The 15,806-nt window shown below is 53.1% G+C and overlaps 5 protein-coding genes across 5 annotated transcripts; 2 read left to right on the forward strand and 3 right to left on the reverse strand.

Annotated features, from left to right (window-relative positions):
* Positions 1 to 1,899: 1,899 nt before the first annotated feature.
* On the forward strand, positions 1,900 to 4,098 carry J4E79_003231 (uncharacterized protein; the record flags this gene model as incomplete). Its single annotated transcript, XM_049352126.1, has 6 exons — positions 1,900 to 2,026; positions 2,224 to 2,465; positions 2,518 to 2,677; positions 2,737 to 3,329; positions 3,377 to 3,772; positions 3,823 to 4,098. The coding sequence occupies 6 exons, from the start codon at positions 1,900 to 1,902 to the stop codon at positions 4,096 to 4,098; spliced, it is 1,794 nt and encodes a 597-aa protein (XP_049213597.1).
* Positions 4,099 to 4,754: 656 nt separating this feature from the next.
* Positions 4,755 to 5,309, reverse strand: J4E79_003232 (uncharacterized protein; the record flags this gene model as incomplete). The annotated part of the gene is made up of 3 exons (XM_049352127.1): positions 4,755 to 4,840; positions 4,894 to 5,252; positions 5,302 to 5,309. 3 exons carry the CDS (start codon positions 5,307 to 5,309, stop codon positions 4,755 to 4,757), a joined length of 453 nt encoding a protein of 150 aa, XP_049213598.1.
* A 2,288-nt stretch (positions 5,310 to 7,597) lies between these two features.
* On the reverse strand, positions 7,598 to 10,510 carry J4E79_003233 (uncharacterized protein; the record flags this gene model as incomplete). The annotated part of the gene is made up of 2 exons (XM_049352128.1): positions 7,598 to 7,892; positions 7,947 to 10,510. The coding sequence occupies 2 exons, from the start codon at positions 10,508 to 10,510 to the stop codon at positions 7,598 to 7,600; spliced, it is 2,859 nt and encodes a 952-aa protein (XP_049213599.1).
* An 853-nt stretch (positions 10,511 to 11,363) lies between these two features.
* CCT6 (T-complex protein 1 subunit zeta) lies at positions 11,364 to 13,471 on the reverse strand (the record flags this gene model as incomplete). The annotated part of the gene is made up of 11 exons (XM_049352129.1): positions 11,364 to 11,399; positions 11,449 to 11,639; positions 11,690 to 11,993; positions 12,043 to 12,738; positions 12,789 to 12,962; positions 13,010 to 13,030; positions 13,080 to 13,121; positions 13,170 to 13,191; positions 13,239 to 13,279; positions 13,330 to 13,383; positions 13,430 to 13,471. The coding sequence occupies 11 exons, from the start codon at positions 13,469 to 13,471 to the stop codon at positions 11,364 to 11,366; spliced, it is 1,623 nt and encodes a 540-aa protein (XP_049213600.1).
* A 280-nt stretch (positions 13,472 to 13,751) lies between these two features.
* On the forward strand, positions 13,752 to 15,406 carry NOP56 (snoRNP complex protein nop56; the record flags this gene model as incomplete). Its single annotated transcript, XM_049352130.1, has 3 exons — positions 13,752 to 14,251; positions 14,303 to 14,403; positions 14,460 to 15,406. The coding sequence occupies 3 exons, from the start codon at positions 13,752 to 13,754 to the stop codon at positions 15,404 to 15,406; spliced, it is 1,548 nt and encodes a 515-aa protein (XP_049213601.1).
* Between the last annotated feature and the right edge of the window lie 400 nt (positions 15,407 to 15,806).

The raw sequence follows: 15,806 nt of genomic DNA on the forward strand, positions 1-15,806 counted from the left end.
ATACCGGTGTACAAAATCCATATGCAGCCCAGCACTACACTGACGAATAGTATAGCAATGTGACGCACAACCGGTATCTGAGGTAGTGATTTGTTGAGGGCCTCGCATAAGCGTAGATAGCGTGGGTGGCCTGGTGTGCTGTCTAAACACAAGGCTGAGACCGGAAGCCGTCTCTCGGTGAACCTGTAGTGCGCCTCTGCTAGCTCGCAGGCTTTGTTGCTTCCTCCTTCAGAGAAAACGTGTAGCAGTATCCCACTATTGAACTCTTGAGCAGCCAGGTACCGGTAGCTGGATATGCGTTCGATGGCGGGTCTCATGCGCCACTGTTTGCGTGCGGAGTTTCTGAAGCAGAGATCTTTCGCGGAAGTCGTGATAACCATGATACGTGATGAAGGGAAAAGATTTCTGTATTCTGCTGTGTACTTGGCGATATAACGGTTCTGGGCTCCTGTCCATGTGCATAGCAGAATAAGTGACGGTGCCACCCTATTTTGCGACGAGAAAGGTGTAGCACGGAATGGTAGCCGCGGATCATAAACCCATATGGAGGGAGCGATGAGCTCAAAGTCGGGGATTGTGTCGTTGGTAGTCTTATGGTTTGGCATGATACTCGTCGAATAGGTGGTTCCCGATGCGGAGATAAAGAAGTCCGAAGAGGCTGGTGACGATAGTGTGGCAGTTCTGAATACAATGCCACCTTCTTTGGTTGTTGATATGTCCAATGTAAAGAGATTGAAAGACTCTGTGTATTGTCACAGTGGCAAGAATTCTGAACAAAGCAACGAGTTGAGAACTTGCAGGATCCAGCATGAACACATCGGGATACCGGAAGCCAACCGATACGCCATCAGAGACTTGTTGATGTCAATTGCGTACGCGTAGGGCGTTGGAAGTCGGACGGAAATTTCCATAGGATTGATCGGCCTTGCAGTGGACTTTCTTTAGCTCGCTTCATGTTTCCTATTCGGTTACTAGTCAGCGAGAGGGTACGGCGACCGACCATGGTCTGAAAGGAGAAAGGCTGTGCACGTTCTATCCTGCAAAACATACTGAAGCGCACACGGGTCATGTCCCGGTACCGTTATTCAGTTGGGACGGTTCTCAATAGCAAAAAGCCCCTAGGCGAGGATCTCGGAAACGCTTGGTGTCCGTGAGGCTTATGCGCCCCTTCGAGTACGGCCCCCCCACATTCTTTTGGCAGGCCAGCCACATGTTGGACTGTGCAGCACAGCGGGAGTGCAGTGGTAGATGCGCTTCCCCGCTGCGCAAAGTCAAGGCCAACACTAGTTGCCGTGCTGACAATGAGCGACATGATTCGTCGAGCTGGTATAAGGCCTGGCTGAGACTACTATCTGACAGCATAGAAGTGGGTGCCAGATAGCCCCAGACACATCAGCTGCGCCTTGGGTCCTTCAAGTTGCCTTAGTGTGCGATTCTACGAAGTCGGGCCTCGACTGGCTCAGAGCACGTGTCAACGTAGAAGCCGGATCGCGCTGGCCGTTTGCAGCGATCATCAAAACAACCACCCGTGTCAAGATACGCCACGGCTGTTACCCTAAGGGGATCAAGTTGTTGTTTTCCCGTAGGTTTGGGAGAGCTCGTTCAGACATGCGGTCGGCCTGGGCGCGAAGGCAAAACAACGACATCGTGAATTAGTGCCACAATGTTCAATGCCTACTACGCAACTACAATCCGGGAGCTGCATATGTGTTTAGGTGAGCCTCGACCATAGAAGCGGGCGCTCGCTGTAAACCAATCTCCCAACCAGAGTTCGACTTCTGAAGCTAGATCGACACCGGTCTTTACTGCCCAATCGACTCCGAGGCCACCCTATCACTTACTCTGTCTCCAAGAGAAGTGGTCTTTTGCCCAATCCTCGTTCCTCCTATTTCGCCCCCAATGGCGGCCGGCAGTCATCCGAACGAGACGACCTTTGACAAGTGGGACTCTTCCTGCAGTACGCCCACCGATGAATACAGCGAGCCTGGTGGTGCGTGGAAACACGATCACATCAGGCTTAACACAGGTAAGCATATCGCAGAGCAGGGCTGTACACCCGAACTCTTATATCACCGTACAGTAGTGTGCATGGCGCTTCGTAGTGCTATGGTGTCGATGGCTGAGTCCACAGCCCATAAAGTTCGCTTGTGTCCAATGCTGGGGGACTTTGGCACACCTCAGCAAGAGTGCAGGCTTCCGAGGACTTTCCACTGACTGTTTTAGAACTAAAAGATTGGCAAGAATTCTCGAGAGACATTACAGCCTCGTCTGCCAAAGATCCAGTATCTCCTCACTCGCTGTGGATGACCGACAATATGTCCTTGGAGAACTTTGGAGGGAGAGGCGAGACTCAGATGCCCGATGTATGGAAGCCACAAAAGAAGGAGCTGGTAATCATGATCAGTCTAAGCTTCATATCATTGATGGTGGCGCTGGATGCCACGATCCTAGTCACGGTACTACCGGTCAGTCATCCTCTTGCTCAGTGCCGTAAGGAAGTTCTGACATACTCCACAGGTAATAGCACAAAAGCTTGATGGCACTTCGGCTGAAGCGTTCTGGACGGGGACATCGTACCTCCTCACCTCTGCCATCTTCCAGCCGGTCATCGCATCGATATCCGCTGTCTTCGGCCGGCAACAGCTCCTCATCACCTCGCTCCTCTTCTTCACAGTCGGTAAGTCTGAACGCCATTTTTTGTCGTGGATGGTCGCTAACCATGCCTCTCCAATCCAGGTACGATATTATGCTCGGTCGCAGACAATTTCACTGAGCTGCTCGGAGGAAGATGCATCCAAGGAATTGGTGGTGGTGGGATTATAACGTTAACACAAGTCATCTTTTGCGACATCGTGCCGCTGAGACAACGCCCGAAATACTTCGCGATGGTTCTCGGATGCTGGAGCATAGGGTCCATCATCGGACCCGTAGTTGGTGGTAAGCTTGTGGAAAGCGCATCCTGGCGATGGGCATTCCACATCAACTATCCATTTTGCGCTATCGGCTTCGCTGTTGCGATCTTATTCGTGCGCCTTGACGCGGTGGCGAAACTCACATTCCAGGAGAAGCTCAAGCGGGTGGATTGGCTGGGCGCAGTACTCTTCATTGGCAGCATGACGAGCTTGTTGATTGGAATTTCTTGGGGCGGCATCCAGCATCCCTGGGACTCAGTTGCGACTCTTGCACCTATCATCGCGGGAATGACAGGAATCGTTGCGTTCTTCCTGTGGCAATGGTACAGAAAAGAGCACACCCTATTGCCTTTGGCAGTGTTCGAAAGCTGGAGCGCAATTGCCGCTTTTTACAACGCGCTGATCAATGGCCTACTAGTAAGTTCCCATCCAGTCATCACCCAGATACAAGCTCACATATCAAGCTCTTCACGACCTTGTACTACTGGCCATTCTACGACATGAGTGTTCGCGGGAGATATCCTACCCAGGCGGGTATTGACATGCTACCGGTCGTCCTCCTCACGGTTCCCAGTTCCGTCATTGTTTCGATATTGACGACGCGTCTTGGACGATTCCGATGGGCGATCTGGGGTGGCTGGATGGTTACGACACTTGCATGCGGGTTGCAGGTTATGCTCGACGTAGATTCAACAACTGTTGTCACGTCAGCGCTTCTGGCCGTACTTGGTATTGGCATGGGTATGGTACTGACAAGTCTCAATGTCGGTATTCAGGCCATTTCCAAGCCAGAAGATGCAGCAATGGCCGCCAGCATGTATGGCTTTCTCCGAAGCCTGGGTATGCCCATCGGTGTCGCCGTAAGTTGAGCCTTCATCCGACCTCCTTTCCCAATGCTGACTCCTTCAAGCTCGCAGGGTCGGTCTTCTCCAACTCCATGTCCGACAAGCTTTCAGAGCTAGGACTGCCCACATCGATCGCTCACGACTCTGAGCAATACATCTTCGCCTTGCGCAAAATGGCGGACTCCCCGCAGAAAAGTGCCATTCTTTCTTCGTACATGAGAGGGTTCGATTCGGTCTTCGTCATGGTCACAGGTCTCTCGGCTACTGCGCTCATCGTCAGCTTTATGATCAGAAAGTTCAGCATGGACAAAATACTGGTTGCGCAATTCTCCGCGAAGTGAGTCGCGTTGGACTAGGCGCACACGCGATTCTCCCGGGATTGGACGAGCTTCGTCTTTTCATGTACATACACAGTAGAGTATTCAGACGAAACCATCAGAAGACTGGTTGACAAAGGTTGGCGCGTACGCTCCCAGACTGGAGCGCGTGTGTTGTGGTTGAGTCGACGATGCTGCGCGGTGTCCAGCGCGTCATCTGAGGGGCTAGGCCCACGTAATCGCGCTGCCTCAGGAACGCGCCATTGCGGCGTAACAGTTCCCCGGCACGCATCACTACCACTACAACCAACACCGTTGCTTTAAATACGTCTGCCAAATACATGTGCAACAGAAAATGGCACCCTCTATCAGGATAATGCTAATCAGACGCGTGTCGTGACATACGCTGTCCCTCTCTTTACCCTGCCAATATATTGACACTTATGAAGCCGACGAGCTTCGCAAGCGAGGAAAAATGCAGCATGGTACGTCCATAGGGTCAAACACGAAGATGACATGCCAATGTACTAAGCTTTGCAGCCAAGAGATCCGGATCACCACTTCAGAAAGCTCATTGACATTCTTCTATTCACTATGATACGGAAACGACTGTGAAGCTACCAAGTCCATCGGACGAATCGCACTGAAACTCTTGGACCCTGAAAAATACTCTATGGGGCCTAGCAATAGTCGCCAATGTTGTAACTGGGGAAGACGTGGCTGGTTCGGCAGGCCGGGCTGGCACCTTTGACGTACAGTTTGGTCGCTGATATTGCATGTCAGCCTCTTCGCAGAGCCTCGTTATGGCTCGCGACTTACTGTCCACTGGGAGACCCTGCCTCGGCTGTCTCACGATAGTCTGGCTCCTCTCTGCTGGCGTAAGATCGTTCTCACACTGGATTTGTTCCTGGCCACCATTCACAGTGGTACTGCCAGTCCAGAGATCGATGTGGTTGATGCGCGGGCTAGCCTTCCAGTCGGTGTCGCACTGAGCGCAGAAGTCCTCAAAGCGCAAGTACTTCTTTGTGTACGGATCGTATATGATCTCACACTGGTTGAACTCGCCAGGAGCAGAGGCAAAGGTCAGGGGGTCGGCATAGGTGCCTGTACCGCCAGCCTTGAAACCACGGCCGCAGTCGTAGGCAGTCGCCGGACCTGGAGGGTCATTATCGGGGTACCTGAGCACTGTTAGTTGGGAATACGTAGCCAGGGTTTTCACCTATTAACATGCCCATAGTAAGTGTGGGTGACCTTGGTCACTGTGGTGCAGCCGAAAGCCACGAGACTAAAGGACGATAGTGCAACGAGTACTGAAGCGCGCATGATGATGGCTAGTCTGGATATGATTCTCTCTGTGAACCTTGGATTGATCTGAGGACTTTCCCGAGCTGATCGGACAGACTTTATACTCCTCCTCACACCGCATGTCGGTGGAGACCTGACGAAGAGGCTGTCTAGCCATTACCCTCCTCGACATTAGTTCTGACAACCAAGTTCCATTTTTGGACGAGGCTCTGAATAAAATGAGGGCACATTTGCTACAATTAGAAAATGACGATCCGATGCCAGACACGAATGGCGGGTCGGGGGTCCAAGATCGCTCTTCCGCTCGTATTCTACGGCCTTGGATGTAAGTCGCCTGCTTCGTCACGATGTGTTTGCTCACATCATGCCTAAGGCTGACGAAGCTGAACAGATGACATGACATTAATTACTGCGAACCGTCTCCGCGGGAGAAGGCTACGTCGACTAAAGCCGGGAGCGTGCCGTGTCGGGGCCAACCGCTGCGGGAGCCAATGAACACGCATCTCATGGGGTTGGTGGCGCATTAGCTCGGTATCACGGCATCCTGATTGAGCGCCGGATGCAGGATGCTCTCTACAGAACTGCCTTGTACGGCTCGAGTTCAGCTCTCGGGCTAGCTCTTCGCCTACGTATGTGTGCTTCCCCGGACTACGATAGGCTGTCAGCAACAGGGGTGATCAGGCTGGCTTGTTTCTTTGCAGCGATCATTTCTTATCGCATACTGGACCTGTGAAGATGGAGCAACTTTCTGGATTCAGACAAGTGAGCCGCATTTACGAGCAATATGCTTCCGCCCACCTCTCGATTCTCCTGCTGCAACGCTTCCGGACTCAAGCAAGCCATCAGCGGCACTCGTATCAAGCAAGCCCTTTTCACTTCGCACCATCATGGCGCATTCGAGCTTCAAGTCTTTGATGACCTTCAGCCTTGTGCCTATCGCTTTTCTTCTTCAAGTTGGTTCTAGCTCAAGAATCGCGACGTTCACGGACAGCCAGTGCAAAAACGCCTTCCAGAGCCTTGACGCGGAGAATGGCTATGTAAGTTTTACTATACGAGCTGTATGAGACATACTGAACGTTTGCAACAAGCCCAATGGTACTTGCACGAGGCTTGCGGACCAAGGCAAATACGGAAGCTTCCAAGTCGTCGGACTAGACCCAGGCTGCAGTGGTAAGAGCGAAGTCCTGAACTTTGCGAGGAGTTTCAGTCATTGACCATACTAGCTACGATTTACGGGGCCGACAGCGAAGAATTCGTACCGTGCTCGTCGACAGTCCTCCAATTCACGAGCATAGGGGATTGCCACAATTCGTCCTTCGTCTACTACAGCATCGACGCGTGTACACCACCTAGCGAGATATCGTCATCGTCCCGCTCTGCAACGCCATCTGCGACACCATCGACGTCTCCGTCCTCGACGCCGTCGCCTAGTGTAGCAAGTAAGCCTCGCAAGAGCAACACTGGTGTTATAGCTGGTGGTGTAGTCGGCGGCGTATGTGGGCTCGCTCTCATCGCTGCCGCTGTCTTTCTGCTTCTCCGTCGGAACAAAAAGCCTGGCCAACCACCTGAAGCTCCCGCAGATGAGCGACGAGAGGTTGATGGAAGGAGCGCAATGGTCGAAATGCCACACCAAGGCCCCAAACATGAGATGGACGCGAAGAACATAGCCCCACAGGAGCTCGGTGACAAGAAGAGTGTGGATCTACCCCCGGTCGAGCTTCCAGGCGACGATGCTGCTCGACATTCCCAGCATATAATCGACTCTCAGCTTACTGCCAGTGAGAAGCGCTGAGATATCGGGAGACAACTCTACAAGAGCCGGTAGTATGAGTCGAGAGAGGATGCGGAGGTAGGAAGAATTTGGTAGCCCGTTTGTCTACTCTCATTACGCTAGGGCTGGCCCTGTGTACTGTCTAGATACGATTCCGGAACCTGGCCTCTTAGTTTCATTCCTCTATTGTACCTGCTACTCCGAAGTGTAAGATAAAATGCGTGTCAGTATGCCGTCCAGGAATCTACAATGTCATTTGAGTTGCCCTTGGTCCTTATTTTGGGGTGCTGTATAGTAGCAACGTTACTGCACTCGGCTCACAAGTTTTGTTGCGAGACTTGAAGATACTGTATGTTGATGAAGACTGTCCATTGCAGTCACGATGATACCAACTCCTCAAACTCCACACAGAAACATTGGATAGTTATCCAAACCCACTCGTATCATCTATGTAGGTCTTTTGAAAGGATGTGCCTCGGTATTCAATACCCACTCATCCAAGCTAATCACATCTTCCTCTGCAAACAGCAGGTAGAAGTACTTCAGTGTCTCCGCTAACCAGAAACTCTCCATTTCGTCGCTGAGTTCGGGCACTAGCTTGGTAACGTCGTCAATGGCCGAGTTACCATACTCAGTGGTCGTGTGTTGCTCAATGGCAAGGAACATGCGCCAACCTGCGTCGCGCCAGTGACGATCGCCGGTTATGCGGTACATGTACCAGACAGACTCTATCGCCTCGGGGCTAGAAAGATGTTAGATATCAAGCTCAGATACAGTTTGGGAGTCAGAGACTTACCGGAGAATGTAACTCTTTGACCCGATCCTTGTAACGCCGGGCGGCAGACGACCCTCTTGAATCCTGTTCTGGACGAAGTCTTTGTGGTCCAGGACTGGCTGTGGCGAGTAGACGTATGGGAAGTTTGGCAAAGTCAGATCAGGCTGCGGCGCAAGTTCCGCAATGTTCAGTGCAGGTTGAACTTTGGTTGGCGGACCCTCGCCTTCCTCAGACTCCCCACCCATAACCGATTCGTGATCTTGCAGGGCGCTCGCAGAAGCAGACGGCATGTGTGCAATTTCCACATCATCCACTAGCCCGGCGAGTTGACGCTTATCTAGCGTATCAGCGAATACCATGGTAGACGTGGCCTTGGCTTCAACTGCAGCAGCTGGGGTAGGTGTAGGTAGTGCGGTCATAGCAGCCAGTTGCGCTTCGTACCACGATGAAGCAGAGTGAATCTGCGACTCGTATACTTTGCGCTGCTCTTTGTAACTCTCCATTCGAGACTCGTACCGTGGGTCGATGTACTCCCAATAAGCAGTCTCATTCCACGCACAGTCCTTCCTGTCCTCACAAGGGGCAACCTCGAACGACTCCGGCATGATGCCGGTTGGTGTCATGCTGTAACTCCAGACGCAGCCCTCCGTCAGCTTCTTCGCGATCTCGAGATCATCGGGGCGATCAAATAGCTTTGCGCCCATGCCAAACATGCCACCGGCAAAACAGGTGAGATGTGCGTTTTCAGCGGTAAGGTCACCCATTTTAGCATCGTCAATATTGGACGGGACATTCAATTTGCCGGAGAAGAGAACGTCTTCCCCTTTCGGAAGCATCGGTCGGAAAAGCAAGTGCTTCTTGACAACATCCATCGACTGTTCGTACATGGACCGGTACTTCTCGATCTGACCACCGAGGAGCAAGTACTGTTTTGGTAGATATTCGTATGTAGAGTCTGACATACCACCAAGCGTGAACTCTTCGTGGCCATAGCTGGAGCTCGATGTGAATCCTTGGGGTATGCACTCTGGGGGTGTCGGCCTGGTGCTGGAGGCAGATGAGGTCGAAGTGGGCCCCTGGGCATTGAGCGCCCCTTTTGGTGGCTCAGATCCATCGACATCAAGCTGTCGCCTTTCCACCGGACTACTGTCCCAGTTCTTGATTTGTGCCTTCCCGGCTGTTCCAGGGACTATAGACTCTCCCTTTGCGCTCGAGTCGACTGGAGAGTCGTCTGACGCAAGCATGACTGGCTCTGGCAAATCCAAAGGCACGTATTTCTTGCCGTCCGGAGATAGTTCCTCGGTGGGAGAAGGCGTAGCCGGATCGGCCTGGGTCGATAGCTGATCATGTAGGTAATCTGCTGGAGCTTTGAGAGGCTCTTGAGGAGGCAAATCGATGTATTGTCTCCCACACCCGGAAGCGTCCAGATATGTAGGCCACATCCCGGGGAGTTGAGTTTTGCCTTGGAATTCTTCGAGATGATCCGTGATGCGCGCAATAGCATCGTAGTATTTGTGCTCACCCGTAAGCTGCGCAAGTCGGGTGAATTCCATAGAGAGGGAGCCTATCTCGGCAAGAACAACGTGTGAACTGGCGCGGTGCTGTTGGGATGCAAAATCGGGTCTCCAATAATAGTATGTCTCTGGCATGCGGTTCGGTGTGTCAAAGGCGCTGATGAGAATTTCGGCAAGCTCCACTGCCTTGCTTAGCAGGTTCTTGTACTTCTTTTCGCTCAAGTCGTAGGCAGCCAGCAGCCCACCGAGATAGCGAATTGTCGTCTCGAACAAGGGAATATCTGCGCGTGGGGTGGTAGTGAAATCGATCTTGTCCACCGCTTTGACTGCCTCTTCGAACTCGTCTTTCAGTCCCATGATCCACAGAGTATCCAAGGCATCGACCAGCGTTGCGCCCCAGTGTGCGAAAGGATCTCTGAAAGTGCCCGACTGTGGCCGTAGCTCATCGTGGAGCCAGGCGTTCGCCTTGTATCCTTCCCATGACTTCTTTGCCACACTTCTGATCTTATCCAGCTTTGCAATCCTGTCAACCTTGGTTATGTCATCTTCCTCCTTGAATTTGGCTTGTATCTTTGGTATGGTTTTGGGCGTGCCCGATGGCAGCTTGATGAGCGATTCGGGGGCTACGGGGAAATGCTCCGGAAGCTTCGTCCAGTGGATCGCATCGATGATCGATGATGGTTCTAATGCAGGGTTCGCGATAGCGGGCTGGCCGTGAGGCTGCGGTCGGATGGGTGTAGGGATAGAGGGCTTCTGCTGCTGCTCTGTGACAGCAGGGCTCAATGTCGACGATGCAGCCGGAGTCTTCACGGGAGGTGGCGTCTGAAGCGAATGCGACGTGCTGGCAGCGGGCACATCCAGCTTCAGACTCCTCGTCTCGTGCGCCACAGCAGGGCGCGGCTTCGTGTCCGCCTGCGGAGCCTCCTCAGCGTCGCCCTTCAGGCCGGCTGCCCCAACCGCATTGGATGCGGCTTCTCTCCATGCTGCGGTCGAGCCCCCAAATTTGTATAGCGCTAGTACAGCAATGACAGCGAAGACTAAAAAGGCGCGGTAACGTCGATATCGAAACATGGCCCGAGGGAGTGTGTGGAATCGAAATGCGGGTATCGGTTGCGCTGCGTCGCCGGATAGGGAATGAGTGTGGAAGGAGCGTATGGTATGACTACGTTGTCACTGCCATCGGAGCGCGAACGAGGGGGAAGGAAGCAAGAGTTCGAGCTACCAGCCAGCGAGTGAACGACAGTGGCTGTTTTGGCCGTCTTGTTTCCAACAGGCTTGGCATGCACGCCCTGGAGATCTATTGATGGGTCTGTTGTAGATCTCTCGCACGCCAAGTGCATCGCTGATTCAGAATATGTAGACATGCAAGTACAGTACAAGGAGTCTTGAGACCTGTCTTCCCACAAGACACGTATTCATTGCTGTCGCTACACATTCAGCACTCTCCCAACTTCACGATGCCCTGCGCTACCGAGGCCATGCCCCCGCACCAGAGCAGCATCCGTCCTAGCCGAACGCTAAATTTAAGCTTAAATCACCCTGGTCGGCATGGGAGGATAGGGGTCCAGTATTGCCCAGGTGGGAATCTTTGCACGTGTTTCAGCGTGCAGAACCCATCCCTCCCTCGTGAACGAAGTCTCTTTACGCGACGACTTGACAAGTAGCATGTCTTGACTCTGAAGAAGAAAGCAGAAAATAAAACACATTCACTCTCCACAGAGCTAGTTTGGCCATGTGACGTGGTCGTATTATTTTAATCTATTTAGACAGTCGGCATGCAACACCCGCGCGGATCAAGTTGTGACCCACGATGTAGCCTTTCCTCCAGCTGTCCGCTTGTTCTGAGCTTCTATGTGGCTAGAACGGTGCGCCGGCAAGAATGCTGCGGTGGCGTATCTGATCGTCCAGAGATAATGCGACGTGATTATTGATCCTCGCCGCCAGGTCCAGGTTGTCGTCCCTGTTCATCAATTAGCTTCAGCCATCGCATAGCACGTGCTTCTACTCACCATTTGTCGTGCCTTCAGCATCTCGTCGCATAGCAGCAAGTTTGATGCGATACCGGTGGCAGACGCTATGGCGTTACGCAGAACTCGGAATGAATCGAAGACACCTTCTTGGGTCGGGTCCATAGCCTCTCCGGTTGCAAGGTTCAGACCAACAACATTACCCTCGGCATGCTCGTCTTGCAGTGCAGCCACTGTCACCTAGTAAGTACAGTTCGACGAAGGGAGGCAACGCGATACTTACGTGAGTCTTGGATATCATGACCTGAGTTGGCTGCCAGGGTCTTGGGAATGACGAGCAGAGCGTCCGCAAAAGCTGAGACACCCCACTTTGCTTTACCCTTGACCGTCTTTTTGAACTGCTCGCTCTCAAGATGAGCCGCGCATGCAACTTGGAAAGCACCTCCGCCTGGTACGACGCTTCCGTCGACGATCATGTTGTACACACTCCTCAAACCGTCGCGAACGGCGTCCTTGATCTGAGCGATAGTGTGCGTATTTGGGCCCTTGATGAGTAAAGTGACGGACTTTGGCTCCTTGACATCTTCCTATTCGCTGTAAGTAGATGCCTCTTCTGAAATGACCAGGTCCACTTACGATGAATGTGTACTTCTCCTCACCCAGCTGGTGCTCGTAAACCAGACCTGCCCATCCGAGGACGTCGGGTGTCATGTCGTCTACGCTGTTTTGTGACGTACCGCCGCAGACCAACTGTAGACGCTCCATGTTCCTCCTCTTCGCCCTCCTCAGTGCGAAGATTCCGTTCTTGACAAGGACGTCCAAGCTGAGCGGGTCAATACCCTTCTGGTTTATTATCACGAAGCCCTTCTTAGGATCGTCTCCGCAGACTTCCTTCTTGAGCTCAACAATCTTTCTCAGCTTCTCGTCCACGAAGCGTCGCTCGCTCTCGACGAGCTTCTCCCGCTGTTCTGCGCTCGAGTAGTAGAAGCCAGAGTTGATTTCAGACTTTTCGTACTCTAAGCTGACGTTGAGAGTCAGGATGTATGCGTTCTCTACCCTCTTGGCCATATCCGGATGCCTTGCGCCGTGATCCAGAGCAAGACCTCGGATGAGCTGTGTGTCTGCGGCGGTGCGATGTTGCATGGTCATGATCTCAACCATGTGCAGATCGGGCTTCGCGGGCGCTTGGTAGATGGCCAGGACGGCGTCGACGATATCAGGAGTCAATTGTTCGGCGAGCGAGCTGTTGATCTTGGTGGATAGCGACGTTCTCGCGACAGAGAGGAGAAGTTCGCGGTCGACTTCTTTGGTGAGCTTGAACTCATCAAGGAACTGTACGTGGTCAGCTAATCTTCACTGAGCCAGCTTTCCAATGCCTGTACCTTCAGTGACTCCGTCTTCGCGATGTCGTAACCATCTGCTATCACTCGTGGGTGGAGACCCTCGGCGATGTAGCGATCGGCCTGCTTCAGCAGCTCTCCAACCAACAGTACCACCGATGTTGTTCCATCGCCTGTGATCTCATCCTGCGCTGTTGCTGCTCGTGCGATCATAACCTGGCTTGTTTGAGTCGCGATCCGAGAAGGAATGGGGTAGAACGTACGGCAGTGGGATTTTGGATTTGCTGGAATGCGGTTAGCTTTTGCAGATACTGTTGCAGGGCGGTCTCATACCATTTCTTTGAGCAGAACGCTTCCATCTTTTGTGAGCTTGATCTAGAGAGATGGTCAGACGTGCCATATATATTGTTCGGGTGATCGTACTCCTCCGGCGCCATCTACAAGCCTGTACTTATTAGCCTCCTGCCTGAACGATCGATTGTTGATGCTCACATCTTCAGTGTGCCGCGGGGTCCCAGGTTGGATGCAAGCACCTAATACCAGAGTCAGACGGGCTCATATCTTTACTCTGGACATTCCATACCTGCTGCAGGCCCTCACCAGCCGAGATGTTTACACGGAGAGCTTCCCCGCGCCTCTGTGCCTTGTTAGCGGTGTCTCTGCGCTGCGAAGAAGCGGCGTACCCTCGACTCGGCCTTGGGGTTGAGAAGTTGTGCGGCCGACATGGTGAACAGAATCTATGCGGGTATCGAACAGTGCAGTAATCAAGCAAAGTGTGTGGCGGGGCAAGATGCAGTTTCCGCGTGCCTGTCGCGTCCCTCTTCTCTGAACATTGAATTCTGAGCGGGCGGCCTACTAGCGTCGTTGGAGCTCGGACCCCGAACGCAAAAAAGTTCAATTGGAAGCTGCGACCTTCCATCGCGACCGACCACCTCCCACAGCCGAACCTCCCAGCCCGTCGCGCACGAAAATCGCAATATCTGCGCGCCACCAGCTAACGCCACGATGAGTGTAGATTATCTGCTACACGAAAGCCCCGTCGGCTATGCCGTCTTCAAGGTCATCCTCCAGCCCGACACCATTGGCAGCCGCCTCGCCGAAGTGCAGAAGGCCGTGCAAGACCTCGATAAATTTGGAAAGACGGTAGAGCTCGTCGGACTTGCGCCATTCCAGGGAACCCAGGATGCGCTCTCCGAGATCAACGATGTCTCAGAAGGCATCATGTCCGACTTCCTGCGGGCCACACTCGAGACGAACCTCCCCAAGGCTGGAAAGAAGAAGACCATCACTCTCGGAGTCAGCGAGAGGAACTTGGCTGGTAGCATCAAGTCTGCCTTCCCCCACCTCGCCTGCGAAACCAGCGACACCTCTGAAGTCGTCTCTGATCTGCTCCGTGGCCTGCGCCAGCACAGCGGCAAGCTGATCAAGAAGCTTCAGCCGGGTGACATTGACCGTTCCATCCTCGGTCTGGGACACGCCTACTCCCGAGGAAAGGTCAAGTTCAGGTATGTCTCCGGATGAAATGCGCGCGACATGTATACTGACTCCCAGCGCAGCGTTCAGAAGCAGGACAACCACATCATCCAGGCGATCGCAACGCTCGACCAGATCGACAAGGATCTCAACACCTTCTGCATGAGGCTGAGGGAGAACTATGGTATTTTCCTCCATGTCCGAAGACTTGGAACAACTGCTAATCTGGTACTTCTTCAGGCTGGCACTTCCCCGAGCTCGCCAAGATTGTTAACAGCAACGAACAATATGCCAAGGTCGTCTTGCAGATTGGCGACAAGTCGCGCTTGAGCGATGAGGACCTCCACGAGCTCGCTGCTGTCGTCGATGACGACGAGAGTGTTGCGCAAGCAATCATCAACGCTGCGAGGACCTCCATGGGTCGTGATCTGTCTGCAGCTGACATGGAGATTGTTATGGCTTTCGCAAAGAGAACCGCTTCTCTAGCGGCCTACCGCAAGCAGCTCAGCAACTACCTTGGAAGCCGCATGAACCAGGTTGCTCCTAACCTGGCTGCCCTGATCGGTGACACCGTCGGTGCGCGTCTTATCTCCAAGGCCGGTTCTTTGACCAACCTTTCGAAATACCCTGCCAGTACCGTTCAGATCCTCGGTGCCGAGAAGGCTCTGTTCAGAGCTCTCAAGACCAAGGGAAACACCCCCAAGTACGGTCTGATCTACCACAGTTCGTTCATCGGCCGCACTGGTCAGAAGTCAAAGGGAAGAATCTCGCGTTTCCTTGCCAACAAGTGCTCTATTGCCTCCAGAATCGACAACTTCTCTGAGACTCCAACATCCAAGTTCGGTGAAGCTCTCAAGCGCCAGGTCGATGAGCGCATTGAATTTTACGCATCCGGTGCCCCTCCTGCTAAGAACGCGGCGGTCATGCAAGCTGCCATGAACTCGGTTCTGGCTGACATTGGCATTGAAGACCCCACCGCAACTGCTACCGAGGATGTTGAGATGGCTGATGGCGTCACCGCAGCTGCGACTGAGCAGGCTGTGCGCAAGGAGAAGAAGGACAAGAAGAAGTCCAAGAAGTCGGGTGACGACGAGGTTTCCGAGAAGAAGTCCAAGAAGGAGAAGAAGCGAAAGGCCGGGGACGAGGAGGATGGCGAAAAGAAGAAGAAGAAGAAGAGCAAGGCGTGATGATCTGCCCTTGCGCAGCTGTACTCATACCCTTCGCGCATTCTGTATCGGCGTTTTATGATGTGTCGGTGTTTCTGGAGTTGATTTCTGTACTAGTGGAGAGGATTGGATCTGGGCTATGAGTCTCCACACGCCGTTCACGAATGGTGGACGGCTCTGTATATCTCGAGCTGTCATGAAAGTTACAAAAGCATGATTCTTCTATATTTTGAGCCTAACGTGATGCTGGCAGCGTTCGCGTATCTAGAGCCGACCAGGGTGAGGCGTTCCTGAGAGGCCGACCTATGAGGGACCCCTGCAAGAGATCGGCACATCAGCCACATGCAACCGAACTGCAGGACAGCCGTGTAGAACGACTATCTATAGAATACTACATCGTGAACGACGGCATGAGCTGCAA

The sequence above is a fragment of the Alternaria viburni genome (genome assembly GCF_023758015.1).
Source record: "Alternaria viburni strain BMP 2772 chromosome Unknown scaffold_5, whole genome shotgun sequence".
NCBI lineage: Eukaryota > Fungi > Ascomycota > Dothideomycetes > Pleosporales > Pleosporaceae > Alternaria > Alternaria viburni.